A 17,704-nucleotide genomic window follows, 5' to 3' on the forward strand; every position below is an offset into this window, starting at 1 on the left:
CTTTTCTATTAGCTATAGAAACTATATAAGAAATACAAGGTTTATTTTGAGAAAGGTGATAAAAGGTGACTTGAGGAATTCAAAGAGTTGTATGTAATATATATGCATGTCCATTCCAGAATAGTTGGTGCTAAAAGTGGAGATCAGATCCACACTTTCAATATATGATAAAGAGTAATGCTTTATATCAATCATACTGTGACATTGAAATGTTAATTCCCAAATGGTGAACAATATTAATCAACATATAGTATATGATGTGTCAGTTGTCCCACATGGGCAAGCTTTCATAATAAGCATCAGTGTTAGTAATGAGAAGTATTGCATGGTGCTGAATGCCGTCTATAATGTAAGCAGTACAATTTGTTAAGAAGACAAGTGCAAAGATGCAATGGAAAGAAAATATTAAAATAATAAGGAAGATGATGATAATAATAAAAGTAGAAAGGGGTTGGCAACCTGTTGTAGCTGCTGTCGTAGTAATAATATATGCTGTGTAAGCTGGTGTGCTTGGCTAGTAGCTTCAACTTGCAGGGAATCACGGTTTTGTAAAACGCTTTGTAGGTTTACAGATAGCTGCTTGATCACCTCATCTCTTTGCAACAAGGCTTGTTGAAATTCCTGGATCTGAGTGGGGTGGATATTAGTAACATAAGTATGGACGGATTCACTTGTGCACAAGCTTGGATTGGGGGAGATTGACATTTATGAAAACGTAGCTTTCAGATATTTTGATATTTTATTACATATGTGCGGTTTTCGATTTTTTTTTAATTTAAATTTTGTAGTGTAAAATGATAGTTGTATTTTCTATTGGTTTGTTCACATTTTTTGTTGGTAATTATTCAGATGAACGAGTTAATAGGTGATTGACATTTCCAAAATAATTATACTGTCTGTAAACTTAGTCGATTTCATGTCGCATGGATATTAACTGAAATTTAAATTCATGGTTTTAATTTTAACATAATATTTAGTTATCGGTGACAAGTTGTATTGAGTTGCATTTCAGATTGCCGGAAAGTTAAATGAAAAAGGCAATTAATCATTATTATAAATGGCCAATTTAAATAATTAGATTGATTATTCCAGGAATAGTACACCAAAGTAGAGTCACCAATGTTTCTTGACTTTGGAAGAAATATTTTATAGTAGTTCTTATAAAAGAACATATATAACGAGAATCAAATATTGTTTTGTTAGTGTCACACATCTCTATTATTCATAATTCACTGCAATCAAACTATTATAGAAAATAGCTTTATCAGAAAATTAACTCTTAGAAAGTAAAACATGCATTCACCATATATCATACATGCAAATTGGAAACCTCTTTCAAACCCTAGACTGACACACATTAAATCATTGTACAGTATGTGATCACATTTCATATATTTTAAACATGCTGTATGCCACACAGGACCCAGGCTGCTTGTCACATGGCCAGTCCTGTCCAGACCAGTCAAGTGCAGGCCAGGCCAGTGAAGACCTAGCCAGGCCAGTCCAGTGCAAACCTAGCCTGGCCAGTCCAGTGCAAACCTAGCCTGGCCAGTCCAGTGCAAACCTAGCCTGGCCAGTCCAGTGCAAACCTAGCCTGGCCAGTCCAGTCCAGTGCAGTGCAGTGCAGTGAAAACCTAGCCTGGTCAGTGCAGTGCAAACCTAGCCTGGTCAGTCCAGTGCAAACCTAGCCTGGTCAGTGCAGTCCAGTGCAAACCTAGCCTGGTCAGTGCAGTGCAAACCTAGCCTGGTCAGTCCAGTGCAAACCTAGCCTGGTCAGTGCAGTGCAAAACTAGCCTGGCCAGTCCAGTGCAGTGCAAAACTAGCCTGGCCAGTCCAGTGCTGTGCAAACCTAGCCTGGTCAGTGCAGTGCAAAACTAGCCTGGCCAGTCCAGTGCAGTGCAAAACTAGCCTGGCCAGTCCAGTGCAGTGCAAAACTAGCCTGGTCAGTGCAGTGCAGTGCAAACCTAGCCTAGTCAGTGCAGTGCAAACCTAGCCTGGTCAGTGCAGTGCAAACCTAGCCTGGTCAGTGCAGTGCAAACCTAGCCTGGTCAGTGCAGTGCAAACCTAGCCTGGTCAGTGCAGTGCAAACCTAGCCTGGTCAGTGCAGTGCAAAACTAGCCTGGCCAGTCCAGTGCAGTGCAAACCTAGTCTGGCCAGTCCAGTGGAGGCCAGACCAGTGCAAACCTAGCCTGGCCAGTCCAGTGAAGGCCAGTCCAGTGCAGACCTAGCCTGGCCAGTCCAGTGCAGACCTAGCCTGGCCAGTCCAGTGCAGTGCAGTGCAGACCTAGCCAGGCCAGTCCAGTGCAGACCTAGCCAGGCCAGTCCAGTGCAGACCAAGCCAGGCCAGTCAAGTGCAGGCCAGGCCTGGCCAGTCCAGTGCAAACCTAGCCTGGCCAGTCCAGTGCAAACCTAGCCTAGCCAGTCCAGTGTAAACCTAGCCTGGCCAGTGCAGTGCAAACCTAGCCTGGCCAGTCCAGTGGAGGCCAGTTCAGTGCAAACCTAGCCAGGCCAGTCCAGTCCAGTGCAGACCTAGCCAGGCCAGGCCAGGCCAGGCCAGGCCAGGCCAGGCCAGGCCAGGCCAGGCCAGGCCAGGCCAGGCCAGGCCAGGCCAGGCCAGGCCAGGCCAGGCCAGGCCAGGCCAGGCCAGGCCAGGCCAGTCCAGTCCAGTCCAGTCCAGTGCAGTGCAGTGCAGTGCAGTGCAGTGCAGACCTAGCCAGGCCAGTCCAGTCCAGTGTAGACCTAGCCAGGCCAGTCCAGTCCAGTGTAGACCTAGCCAGGCCAGTCCAGTCCAGTGTAGACCTAGCCAGGCCAGTCCAGTCCAGTCCAGTCCAGTCCAGTCCAGTCCAGTCCAGTCCAGTCCAGTCCAGTCCAGTCCAGTCCAGTCCAGTCCAGTCCAGACCTAGCCAGGCCAGGCCAGTGCAGACCAGTTCAGTGCAGTGCAGACCAGTCCAATGCAGTGCAGACCTAGCCATGCCAGTGCAGTGCAGTGCAGTGCAGACCAGTCCAGACCAAGCCATGCCAGTGCAGTGCAGTGCAGTGCAGTGCAGTCCCAGTGCAGTGCAGTCCCAGTGCAGTGCAGTGCAGTCCCAGTGCAGTCCCAGTGCAGGCCATTTCATTCCAGGCCAGTCCTAACCAGTCCAGTCCAGTCCAGACCAGGTCAGGCCAGGCCAGGCCAGCCAGGAGAGGCCAGGCCAGGCCAGGCCGGGCCGGTGCAGTCAAGTGCCGACTTTGACATAATCAAAGAAAGACTGTGCAAGGTTGGATGGTGGATCCAAATAGAATATTAGCATCCAATAGTAAAATAGATGAAGTGACAATTACTTGGATCCAGGGTGAACTTGGAATAGGTATCAAGGTCCAGTGAAGGACCTTATGGAAAGAAGGGGTACAACTTGTAGCAATCGGTGAACATGAAAGAGGTTTCCAATGAACATAATCATGCAAAACTGTATATAGCATACTGTTTATATAATAATAATAATAATTTGCATTAGAAAAAAAGGGAAACATGCAAAACTGGTTTTGTAACACACTACTAAGGGCCTGACGTGAATTAGATTGCAATTTATAGCAGAGTTAATTACCAGTATAGATTATTAATAAATGCAGGAGTTTACAAGGTTCATCAATAACCCAATACTATAGCGTTATCTGACAGGTTATTGCTAAATAGTTTCCTTTATAGCAGGGTTAGAATTGGAAACTGGCCAAGAATTTAATGTCGGTCTTAATCAACGGTAACTTGGCAACAAACGGAATCACTTTATTTTAACAGTTTATTAGAAGCTTGTTAAACATTAAAAAAGGATCAAATGATTCTTTCAAGTATATTCTTGGAGAGTTATAAATCTGAAATATGGAGAAAAAACAATCAAATTGAACTGTAGAGGGAATGTTGACACTAATAAAATCAATTGTCGCCCGATTATTAATCATTTATTTTTTTAAATCGATTATGATAATGTTTAATTTAAAGATATGATCACTATTTTCCACCTCCACCAAATATTTTAAATTATTTTTTGGTATCAGGCATGAAATGTTTTTTAGCATTAAAAAAGGTTAGTATCTATTTGAAAAAAGTGTGTGCAAGTTACGTAATGGGAAAGAGTAGATGAGAAAGATTTAATATGATATGCTTACCCATTGGTAAAAGAGATAAAGCACATAAAAGAAGAAGCCAAGCAGGTAGTGAAACATCGTGAATAAACCACAACACGGGATGAAAAACTCCAAGTTCAAGTGGACTACAACACCAACAGAATAAACCAACAACCAGTGTGTTTTTGAAGCAAGCTATGATGCTAAAACATGTGTATGAACATTAGAAGTACCCAATTGAACATGCAACCTTTGACCCTTGGGATTTACGGCATGCAATTCTAAGAGACGTCAGCCTATAAGGATGCTCGTTCAGCAAATATTCCCCTGCATAAAAAGACTTCTTTATAAACACCACGGTTACCATCAAAACATGCAAAATATTCACCAGGTTAGTTTCTTTAACCAGGTTTTTAACAACGAGTCGATAAAAACCCACCTTTAAGTTATACTGGTCAATAGCAGACCTGTATTCAGCTTCCCTACTACTTGACAATGACTCAGTATTGTTGAAACCCTGCAATAAAGAAGACAAAGATTCCAATTAGGTGATGGCCATCAGTGTGAATTCAGAAGTTGCATTCCTTGTTGTAGCTCGGGTACAAACTTTTTACAATTCAGTAAACTGTAAACTGGTGGAATCTTGCAATGAGTGAACAGTAACTGCTGAGAACATTAGAATCTACTGACTGCTCCAATCAGCAACGTTTAAATAATAGACTAACAATGAATGAAAATGTACATTGGTTATTGTGTTAATTTACTTAAATCTGGTTGTATTATTTAATGTTATAAAACTAAAATATTATGACATGACAAGCACATCAAAACACAATAGTTTCATTTTTAAAGAAACATGGGTTGAAAGTTCAATTCAGGACATTACAAGTACTGTAAAATCTGTAATAGAAACCGCGGCTTCTATTAAAATGGTACAATCCAATAGAGGGGGTGCGGCTTCTATTAGAGCATCTACACATATGAGAAATGATGATTTTTTGGCTCCCAATTGTTTAAAAAGAATGGGTGCGACTTCTATTAGGGATGCGGCTTCTAATACAGACTTTACGGTAATGTCAATCACGCTTTTATTGTAGGAAACAAAGGAATAAGGAATGAACCTTGTGATAAGGAGGGGGGCTAAAATCAGATGTGATATTTCGAAAGGGATGTGACGAAAAGCAAAACTTGTATAATTAAGAGTTTCATATTTTGCACTCTTCAAATAAATTTAATGTGATTTTATTATACATGTAGAGAACACCCTCTTCCTTCAACACATTTCAAATGTCCTCCCCCCTAATGATGAAACACAATAAGAAACGTACAAATCATATAAGACCAGTGGAACTAGGTAAATTTCTCATACAACACCTATATAACCACAGAATGCAATCTACAACTTAACACAAATAGACATATCATTTTGGACTTATTGACATACTGTCTGTGACCACAATAACATAATCATAAATTGACTAGTTCAAAAGATTTTGTCTGCTACATATTAATTATCCTATTGAATGACATTCCACTAGCTGACAATCTTTTCACTATCTGCTACAAAATTTTGCGATTTATACTGATCGTTCCCGTAAATTTGTTTATCACAAAATTGAAGTGGTTTATTGTATTTATCACAGTAACTGTAGAAATGGTAAATTCAATGAAAGGACAATTTTCCATTAATGCAATAACTTTACTATTAGAAGAACACTTGAACCCAACATTGTTAGACTGACAAATAACTCCTGCATTTTTGTAAGCTCATGTGCTATTAATAGAGCAAAAAAATAAGGTACATGTAATTTATCACAAATCAGGCAACATACAAAAACATTATTTCCAAATTACTGGTACACTGACAATAAAATATGCAGCATTCATAGGGTATGGAGTTTTTAATATGTGAACTCTTGTTTTTTAGATCAAAACATAATCATGTTTCTATACACATTTATGCAGTAAGTAACAAGTCATTGAAAATGACACAGTCCCTGTAATATTTTTGAAAGTTCCCTTTGTGCTCGTCATATTAATTAAAGTGGAGGGGTTGTCCCGAGCGTGTCCTTGAAACTTGAGTTCCAAGTGGCATATACAACAGATTGTTTATTTACATCAAAACGCGTGTTCCGTGTAGTAGTAATATGGCCAAAAATAAAAACAGCCGTTATTCTGCCATCTTTGATCTGATTATGAAACACACTGATATGTATGATGTATGTGCCAAATACGAATGAAAATGGTACATAAATTGTGGAAATATAGTAGTAAGGCCAAAAAGTCAGATGGCTGTCAATTGGCCATCCTTGACCAGATTTTGAAACAAATTGTCATGGACATGCATCCTAATATGTATAAAGTACATGTATGTGCCAAATTTGAATGAAAACTGACAGAGCACGTCCAAGATACCGCATATAAAAAAACAAGATGCCTGCCAGTTGACCATCTTTGATCCAATTGCGAAATAAATCGTCATGGACATGTATCCTAACATGTATATAATCTATGTACCAAGTTTCAATGACAACTGACAAAGCATGTCCAAAATACAACATTTCCAAAAAACAAGATGGCTGCCAGTCGACCATTTTGAATCGAATCGCTAAACCACTGCATGTGCATATGTCCCACATAAGGTACTAGGCACATGCAAAGAATAAACTGAATCGGTCCACAGGATTCTGAAATATGACTCTGGACAGACTGACGCACGAATGGACGGACACACGAATGGACAGACTCAGGAACGGTCAGGGACATGTATCCTAACATATATGATCTATGTACTAAACTTGAATGAAAACTGACAAAGCATGTCCAAAATGCTACATTTTCAAAAAACAAGACGGCTGCCAGTCGGCCATCTTTGATCTAATTGTGAAACAAATAGTCATGGACATGTATCCTAACATATATAATCTATGTACCAAGTTTGAATGAAAACTGACAAAGCATGTCCAAAATACAACATTTTCAAAAAACAAGATGGCTGCAAGACGGCCATTTTTGATCCAATTGTGAAATAAATCGTCATGGACATGTATCCTAACATATATAATCTATGTACCAAGTTTGAATGAAAACTGACAAAGCATGTCCAAAATACAACATTTTCAAAAAACAAGATGGCTGCCAGTCGGCCATCTTTGATCTAACTGTGAAATATATCGTCATGGACATGTATCCTAACATATATAATCTATGTACCAAGTTTGAATGAAAACTGACAAAGCATGTCCAAAATACAACATTTTCAAAAAACAAGATGGCTGCCAGTCGGCCATTTTAAATCGAATCGCTAAACCACTGCATGTGCATATGTCCCACATAAAGTACTAGGCACATGCAAAGAATGAACGAAATCGGTCCAAGGGATTCTGAGATATGACTCTGGACGCACGCACGGACGCACAGACGGAGACCAAATTATAAGTCCCCGTTTTTGGACTACGTCCGAACGGGGACTAATAAATAGTCTTCACAATATCAAGTACCTTTTATTTTTGTACATTTTGACCACTAGAGGGAGCTGTAACACATATCAGTAGTTTAGTCAATTTGACAGTAACCTATGAATAACCCTGCATCACTTTTTTCATAATTTTTTTTAGATTAAGATGAAAAATTATGTCCATTTGGTCCAAAATATTGAAAAAAATAGTAAAAAATGTGTAAAATTTGTTACCAAAATGCAGGAAAGTTGAATAATCTCAATTTACATAAATCAATATTCCAGAGCAATAAAAAACTTGTTTTTTTTTTCAATAAAACTGTACCCAAAATATTTTCTGATAGCCAACATGGTAGTTCTAAGTTGACGAATTCTATCGTTATGAGCAGAAAAAATCATGGGAAAATTGTTTTTGAGTCCAGCAAACTATTTTTAATATGATCATAACAAGTTAGAAAATTCATGAAGAATGCAGAGGCACATTTCAGTAAAGAAATCACAAAAATAATTTTATCTATTCATAAAAGGGACGTTGTTGCTTCGATGATGGCCTACAGAAGACTGACTTTAAAACATTCCATCAAGATCGAAAGGCGCCCTCTCATGCTGCCCCCTCCACCCACGCCAAAACGTAGGTAAGTAATGTTTTAACACAAGATATACATGTATGCATATTTAAGACAGAACAAAATGGCCACCAGACAGTCATTTTAAAGCTGATTATGTCTGGTCTAAAGTCAGATTTCAATAAATATTGGGCATAAAACATGTGCATTTACAATAAAAGCAAGCAGCCTTAGACAACCACACTCAAAATCATTAGCATAATGCTTGATTTCTGCATCTCTATGATTTTCGCAGCTCTTGTTCTACGAGACTCATTTTAGCTGACTTAAACAATAACCAACAATAACCAACAGAAGTCTGAAAGCAGATAATTTTATTGCTCTCAGTTATGTAGTCTGCCACGTAAATCACTGATCACACCACAGCTGATGTCAAAAATAAATTGTTTAATAAAAAGTTTGTTCCAATGTTGAAAATAAAAAATACCAACACAAAATATTAGCACATGATGTCAAAAGGGTTGCTTTTCATCATGACTGATTTACTGAGCACGGCAACACAGTGAATGTACAACAAATGAATGTACTTGTAAGCAGTATGTCAAAGTATTAAAACATCAATGAAATCAAAAAATATGTCTCAACATATTGTTTGCTTTCCATCATAGTTGGTGACTTTTTGACCTAATTTACTCACAGACTGCAACCTAATGTGGTTGGGGGGGGGGGGGGGTTCTACGACCATATAAGGCAATCAAAGAAAACCAGTTTTTAATACAGCATGGAATATATACAATTCAGTTATTTTTTAATTAACCAAGAATTCTCCTTAGCATATTTTGCCACTATTTTTACTCAACAATTAGTTTTACTCTTTCTTGTCCAATGTAATGATAAAAATAACAGTGATAAAGTTATATAAACAGTTTGTGATAAGTGAAACAAATGTACAAACAATATAAACAAATTATGCTAATTAGCCACCATTCTTGACCAAATCCTGAGAACACTGAAGTGCCATCACAAAATGTTGCCCCAAAAATATTGAAGAACTTAAAATAGGCATTCAAATACAAGTCAAAAACAAAATTTCTTTCATCAAAAATGACAAAACATCTTGTCATAATAACAAATCTGAGAGACAACCATACACATTTGTAGTGAATATGAAACCACACAGCTGACAGTTTTTAGGAAGAAGTAGTCGATTTCAAATTGACGTTGACAGACAATCAACAATCAGTAATATGAATAGCTCCACTTGGATTTGTCAACAACAGAGATAAAAGGGGTCAGGCACCATTTTTGATCAGATTACAAAAGGACATACATTTGATGTGCCCCATCATGTCTTTAAGACAAACTTGAATTCTTGATAAGAGATGACACCATCATCAGGATTTAAAAAAAAAAAATATGTCCCAATTTTCAGACTACTCGAACAGGAACTAATTTTAAAATATTCCATCAAAGCAATTTACATAATTCAATTTAAAAATAACACAAGATATTTCTTTATTACGAGAAACAATTGTATTGTTTATTCTTAATTGTTATATTTTATTTGTATTGATTATATTTTTATTGCTATACATTGAAGAAATGTGCATTTCTAAAGATGCAATAAACAATTATTATTATTATTATTATTATTATGTAGAAAATACTACTTGACCTACATGTATATTTCACAGCACTTTTCACACCTATATACCCATCTTTTGACACTTAACAACACTGTACCCCCCTACTACTGTAAAATACTTTATTTTCGCTTGGAATTAATTTTCACTGGAGGAATGATTCAGCGAAAAATAATTTCAGCTAAAATAAAGTATTTTACAGTACCATCAAAGCTATTTCAATTTCTGAATGTAGCATTTGTTTTGTACACAGAATACTGTAGCGAACTCTTTTTGTTTAATAAAGCACAGTGTATTAAAATATTAAAATGAGAGGGGGTACATTGTATAAATTATGCCCTACTATGGTAATACTACACTTAGTCAATAATGTGATAATTATCAAAAAAAAGCAATGACGTGAAAATAAAATTCAGCAAAATATTATTGAATTTTAGTACATGAACCTAACAAAAAAATACGCAAAAAATATAACGCAATTATTAAAAAAAAACTTACCTGATTGACTAATAATTGACGTAATTTGTCATTGTCTTCTTGTGTCTGTTGTAAAGCAACCTGTTTGCCATATAACGTCTCTTCTAACTGAGCTATCCTGGCTTTTGCATCCCTTAGACCTATTCTATGTAATTCTGCTGAAAGACTAGTAGTATCCTAAAGGCACAACAAACACAGTCAATCAATATAAACGCTATAACAATTACAATGTCTGGACTGAAATACTGTAAGTCGGTGACTATAAAAATAATAGCTTTCACCCTGATAAACTCTCCCAAGTTATTGACTACATAACCTAGTTCTAATGACCTGTTGAACACCACATCGCATGTAAGACGTAGATAGGACCAATAAGCATACAGAAAACAAAATTGAGTGAAAACAAAATGACATGGCTGTCACTGTGGATTAGTTACATCAGAAAAAACATAATTAAACCATGAATGACTGAATTCAAACATGGCTCAATCAGAATACAATTACACAGTTAAGATATATTCTATTGTAAGCATCTTGGTTATGTACCGTACTGTTATAGTGAAGGAGTAAAATGGCTGCATGACCTTGGCATCCAGGGAAGTACAATACCCTAGTAAAGGTGTACAATGAACAGCATGGTCAGTGTAACTAACATATCACATAATGACATCAAACAGCTAAACCACACAATGTAAAACAATACCAACCTCTAGTGAATACTCGTCTGCACTTATTGATCGCTGATCACTCTGTAAAAAGACGAAAAGCAGAAAATGAAATGTTGCAAGTGATATGGAATCCAAGTTGTCCAATAACAACACAACCCTTGCAAGTATCTCTCCATAGAAAACTGACTGCCAAGAGACCAGCTAGTTAACAAGCATGATGCTAGGAAACCGAAGTATGTCTTGTAATTTATTTCAGAACAAGACAGGTTTATGTCACACATATCAACGCTACCGTACTTGAATGCACCATGTGTTGCTACACAACGTGCACAGTAGTTTATACACAGAGCAGAGTGTAATAATCTGTTATCAGTCTTCCAAATTGTAAACACATGAATCCATTTCAAATGACAGCGTCACTTACAAAGCCAGTGTTCACTTTTAGTACCTTTCACAAAATAAAAAAAAATGTACCATATCAAACATGCGCAATGTAACAACTGTGGCAATTCAGTTTAGCCATATACACATTAGCCAATGTCTGACAACAAGTAATTTATAATATTTAGATTTCTTGGATCATCAGAAATATTATTCATATTATATTGGATATGTACTTAGTGAGAGTCCCAATGATAAATCATATTATGCATTTATATATGCATGTGTAAATATCATTGTCAAGTACATTTCGTTTAAAGTCAGTTCCAACTCATAACGAAAGAGATTTGAATCAAAGTAAACAGCAAACATGTACTGATGTACATATATAAACTGGGTAGGATATACAAGATGAAATAGTCATGGGGTTTCATTTTAGTAGATTTGATGTTGCAGGGACATAGTAGATTTAATTATGACAATGGGGTTTACAAATGTATATAAAGAAACAATACTTTTAATTGTTAACTTTGTCTATCTCTGCTTTTAATTTTTAGATATTGTCAAAATAAGCAAAAATAAACAAGCTAATAATTAGGCTCTAAACAGTATACTGAAGACATATGCTGTAACGTACGAAAATAAAGGGAATGTACACGAGAGTGAGTTACCTGTGAGCACACAGTGACCTGAAGCCTGAGGCTATGTTGCATTTTGTGATACAATGGGGTTTATTTATCTCAATGAATAGTCTACACTATTCAGCTCAACCACACAGCATGTTTGTACAAGTCACACAAAAAAGCAAACATCTAATGCTTTTCATTTAAGCTATTTTAACGGTCAAACTTACTGATATTAATAGTAGAAACTTAATCAGATTTACAAATCCCTTGATAATGCACAAAGCTTGATACATTGTAATGATTTGATTAATTGCAGTAAATATAAACAAGCACCTGCAGTACAGAGAAAGCAACCCCATTTCATTCTGCAGTCACAGATAGTATTATCAGATATTAATGACTAGACTCTATAATGTGTGGCAATCTACTCAGAGTATATGTGAAATAAGATCAGAAACTGAGAAGCATTCCACTAAGGATATCACTTACGGACGCAGGTAACAAATGCACATTGAATAATACAAACAATAAACTACAGTTGCATGACATTAAAATACACTATACACATGAACTATGAACACATACCCGCTGTAGATTATAGCACAGTAAATTTGGAATTAACACAGACTACACAAGCATGATACCACAGCTATGTATGATAGCAAATTCAACCTAGTTACAAACATTTCACCAACACACATGCAAGTAAACAAGGGTAAGCGATACTTACATCTAACGATAACGGTGAAGTTAAATCTGAATGTGTTCCTGAAAGTTCATTACCGGTTGAGCTGCCTTCATACAGCTCAGAACCCTGACTCAGACTAGAGGCAGGTCGCTCGATGCACCGCTCTTTGCCGTTCTCGGTGCTCTTGCGAGAAGATTTCCTTCTTCTTTTCTTCTTGTCCGGACTCGCCCCAGAAGCTGACCTCTGCTTCTGGAACTTAGCCAACTGTAATGGAACAAATCACATTTACTTGCGAGTGACAAAAGAGGTGAGTAATCGCCATGGTTGGTGAATTCAGTGGTCGACTATGCTGAGCTCTGTTGTAAACAAAAAAGGCCTTGTCTCATAGATACTTTTAATATGGCAAGCTGTCAAAATTCTCCGGTTTTTGTGCCCAGGTACAAAAGAATAAAAAAAATAGTTTGGTTTTTCAAAGTGCCAGAATACCTAAAACCTAACAGATCAAAATAATTATATTACATGGGGTCAGATAGAAACCAAGTTAACATTGTAACAGTAGCATCTAAAGTTAAAAACAGATATACAAGAAGTTATAAATAATCATGACGAAACAATCAAAAAATAAAAATTTACCAAAGTTGCTGCGGAGAACATAATGGAGGAAAATATGGAATTACTTCTGGAGGAAAGGCAACTTTGCGGAGGTTTTAGTTCGTAAAAATCGTCCGGACAAAAACAACTGCGAACTAGAAACTTGACAAACGAAGAATGTCTAATTTTTGTATATAAAGGCATTAAATGGCTTCTACAATTACAATATGTATACCAGTGTTTACATAAGAACCAGGGATCAATGCAGGTATCAGCAAAATACCCTTTTGTGTCTGCAGCAATCATTTATTACCATTTATTGTTAAACGCATTATAGGAAAAGAATAACATTGTTATGCGAACAATAATTTCAATTCATCTTTAAGCTGTAAATTAAAAACGACTGCGTATTATCATTACCCAAAGAAGCTGAAGTACCCAGCAATCAAAAGGCGGATATTTTTTTGTCTACCACGGGTGATAAATCTTTACAAGACTTTTTTCATCACATTAAACAATAAATGACATTCTGAGACACATCAATTGTCTCCAAGGCAACTGCTGGTATTTAGGTATCTAGTGCAGCATGGTACATGAGAAGAGGGACACAGCTACCAGAAGAGGGGGGGGGGGGGGGGTTTGAAGTACATAATACCTGTGCAGGGATATTCCTAACACACCATAAACAATACAAAGTTATTTAACCAATTACTATCTAGTTTAAAAGTTCTGAAAAATATTTGGCTCACAAATTCTAACATAAGAACTTCATTGTTGAAATAATAGACTGTTCCAACTGTTTACTAATGTACCATCACTGGTCAACACACTCAAAGTTGGTTAGCTGCAAACGTTTTGTAAATCCTGCACAACTCTGCTGGCTTGGTATTATCTTACATGTTTGTATTCTTACTAGTAGGAAATATATGAAAAATGAAAGCCTCTACATTTATTGCAGCTAATATTTATTATGATTTGCAAGAGCACTGAACTAAAATACAAAATGCAAAATACAGGGAAAATTGTGTGGCATCCAAACAAAGATATTTCTAAAAGTATCAAATAAAAAGCTCCAAAAAAGTATTGTTGAATAACAAACTGAGATTTATTTCCATGTTGACATTGTGTAAAGTAGGTTGTAACAGGTGTCTGCGCACAGATTGGCAACACAGTGACTGACGTAACCTGTCAAAGGCTATCCAAGGACGACATTACAGTGTATCATCTGCTCTAATATTTAGAGCCACCAGAGATGTAATCAAAGGTAATCAGACCAAAGGCATCCATGGAAGGATGAATTTATGAATTTCGTTTAAATTAGGTAGATTTTCCAGAGACCTCAGGATCTTGCCATCTTCCCCGACTGATTGCATTAACATTTTGTGTGTATGTCATTGGCAACTTGTGAAGAGTTAGCGGAAGCCCAGTCATTGGCAAATGGCAAAGAGTTAGCAAAAACCCAGCCATTGGCAACTGGTGAGGGGTTAGCAAAAACCCAGTCATTGGCAACTGATGAGGGGTTAGCAAAAACCCAGTCATTGGCAACTGGTGAAGGGTTAGCAAAAACCCAGCCATTGGCAACTGGTGAAGGGTTAGCAAAAACCCAGCCATTGGCAACTGGTGAAGGGTTAGCAAAAACCCAGCCATTGGCAACTGGTGAAGGGTTAGCAAAAACACAGCCATTTGCAACTGGTGAAGGGTTAGCAAAACCACAGCCATTGGCAACTGATGAAGGGTTAGCAAAAGCCCAGTCATTGGCAACTGGTGAAAGGTTAGCAAAAACACAGCCAATGGCAACTGGTGAAGGGTTAGCAAAAACACAGCCATTGACAACTGGTGAAGGGTTAGCAAAAACCCAGTCATTGGCAACTGGTGAAAGGTTAGCAAAAACACAGCCAATGGCAACTGGTGAAGGGTTAGCAAAAACACAGCCATTGACAACTGGTGAAGGGTTAGCAAAAACACAGTCATTGGCAACTGGTGGAAGGGTTGTCAAAAACACAGCCATTGGCAACTGGTGAAGGGTTAGCAAAAACCCAGCCATTGGCAACTGGTGAAGGGTTAGCAAAAACCCAGCCATTGGCAACTGGTGAAGGGTTAGCAAAACCACAGCCATTGGCAACTGGTGAAGGGTTAGCAAAAACCCAGCCATTGGCAACTGGTGAAGGGTTAGCAAAAACCCAGTCATTGGCAACTGGTGAAGGGTTAGCAAAAACACAGCCATTGACAACTGGTGAAGGGTTAGCAAAAACACAGCCATTGACAACTGGTGAAGGGTTAGCAAAAACCCAGCCATTGGCAACTGGTGAAGGGTTAGCAAAAACCCAGCCATTGGCAACTGGTGAAGGGTTAGCAAAACCACAGCCATTGGCAACTGGTGAAGGGTTAGCAAAAACACAGCCATTGACAACTGGTGAAGGGTTAGCAAAAACCCAGCCATTGGCAACTGGTGAAGGGTTAGCAAAACCCCAGCCATTGGCAACTGGTGAAGGGTTAGCAAAACCACAGCCATTGGCAACTGGTGAAGGGTTAGCAAAAGCCCAGTCATTGGCAACTGGTGAAGGGTTAGCAAAAACCCAGTCATTGGCAACTGGTGAAGGGTTAGCAAAAACACAGCCATTGGCAACTGGTGAAGGGTTAGCAAAAACACAGCCATTGACAACTGGTGAAAGGTTAGCAAAAACACAGCCAATGGCAACTGGTGAAGGGTTAGCAAAAACACAGCCATTGACAACTGGTGAAGGGTTAGCAAAAACCCAGTCATTGGCAACTGGTGAAAGGTTAGCAAAAACACAGCCATTGGCAACTGGTGAAGGGTTAGCAAAACCACAGCCAATGGCAACTGGTGAAGGGTTAGCGGAAGCATAGCATGTAAATATGATGAACACATTCCTAAGGGAGATAATCCAACAATGGGAATAAAAAAAACACAGTATCCAAATAAGTACATGTAGGTAAATGTCAGAGGCCAGCACACCCAGACACAGGCCAGCACACCCAGACACAGGCCAGCACACCCAGACACAGGCCAGCATACCCAGACACAGGCCAGCACACCCAGACACAGGCCAGCACACCCAGACACAGGCCAGCACACCCAGACACAGGCCAGGATACCCAGACACAGGCCAGCACACCCAGACACAGGCCAGCATACCCAGACACAGGCCAGCACACCCAGACACAGGCCAGCACACCCAGACACAGGCCAGCACACCCAGACACAGGCCAGCACACCCAGACACAGGCCAGCACACCCAGACACAGGCCAGCACACCCAGACACAGGCCAGCACACCCAGACACAGGCCAGCACACCCAGACACAGGCCAGCACACCCAGACACAGGCCAGCACACCCAGACACAGGCCAGCACACCCAGACACAGGCCAGCACACCCAGACACAGGCCAGCACACCCAGACACAGGCCAGCACACCCAGACACAGGCCAGCACACCCAGACACAGGCCAGCACACCCAGACACAGGCCAGCACACCCAGACACAGGCCAGCATACCCAGACACAGGCCAGCACACCCAGACACAGGCCAGCACACCCAGACACAGGCCATAGGCCACACAAAAATCTAATATACTAATATTACTGATGACATGTTGCAATCTCTCTCCAGGGAAATCACACTATGTACCTACATACAACATTAAATTAAGATTCAGTAGTGCTCGACAGAAACTAAAAATAATATTATTAACTGAGTATATGAGACTTGCAATACAGTGTAGTATAGAATGAAATCCACTTCATCACATCATGTAAGGTGTATCATTCATTAGCTTTTAGTAAATGTTTTTTGTCTCTGTAGGTACAGTGACACTTCAGATCGCTTTCTCATTAACCTTTTCACCACTAAACTTTCTCACCTAAATTATTCTGCACTTTTTTGTTTATATTCTCAATATTTCTGGATATGAGCCCTAATTTAGGAACCAAGAGAATAAATTTGTGTCAATTATTAGTTTTTACTCAAAAAATTTGTCTATTTTTGTCCCAATCTTCTGAAGAACAGTGCAGATTATAAACAAGACCATGTAAAATGTCATAATAATAGACATATAAACAAACTTGTGGGATATAGAGGTAACACCTTGTTACCTCTATGTTGGAACCAATCTGCATATTTTGAGTTTTACAATGTTCTGTAAAATGACTAATTTTCACTGGGTTAACCATTTCAGGCATATTCAGTGGGTTTTAAATTCACGGTTTTATCATTTAGGTAATATGTTCTATGCTAAATTTTACATATTCACTGGGTTTTAATTTAGCACATTTTCCAGTCAGCGAAATAAACAAACTTAAAACCCAGTGAATAATTAATCAGTCAATATAACACCCCAAACTAAAATTTGACACACATTGCGAGCCTGCAACTAAAATATAATTATCTGGTTTATGCACCAGGTCACTGGGTGATAAGGTCTCTGATTAAAAGTCTACTTGGGAATTGTACAGTAATAAATACTAGGAGATCAACCCCCATGTGG

The 17,704-nt window shown here is 38.6% G+C and overlaps 1 protein-coding gene across 3 annotated transcripts in view; it reads right to left on the minus strand.

Moving 5' to 3' along the window:
- Nucleotides 1-17,704, minus strand: part of LOC100368547 (uncharacterized) — a 119,767-nt gene that overhangs the window by 85,847 nt on the left and 16,216 nt on the right. For all 3 annotated transcript variants that reach the window (XM_078005846.2, XM_085501041.1, XM_085501040.1), the window contains exons 2-6: nt 12,650-12,871; nt 10,952-10,993; nt 10,266-10,421; nt 4,541-4,618; nt 460-627 (exon numbers count right to left, since the gene is read on the minus strand). In XM_078005846.2, coding sequence (XP_077861972.2) covers nt 460-627; nt 4,541-4,618; nt 10,266-10,421; nt 10,952-10,993; nt 12,650-12,871 — 666 coding nt within the window. The remainder of the gene's footprint in view (nt 1-459; nt 628-4,540; nt 4,619-10,265; nt 10,422-10,951; nt 10,994-12,649; nt 12,872-17,704) is intronic.

Source organism: Saccoglossus kowalevskii, chromosome 7 (genome assembly GCF_978046115.1).
Source record: "Saccoglossus kowalevskii chromosome 7, keSacKowa6.1, whole genome shotgun sequence".
Classification (NCBI taxonomy): Eukaryota; Metazoa; Hemichordata; class Enteropneusta; family Harrimaniidae; genus Saccoglossus; species Saccoglossus kowalevskii.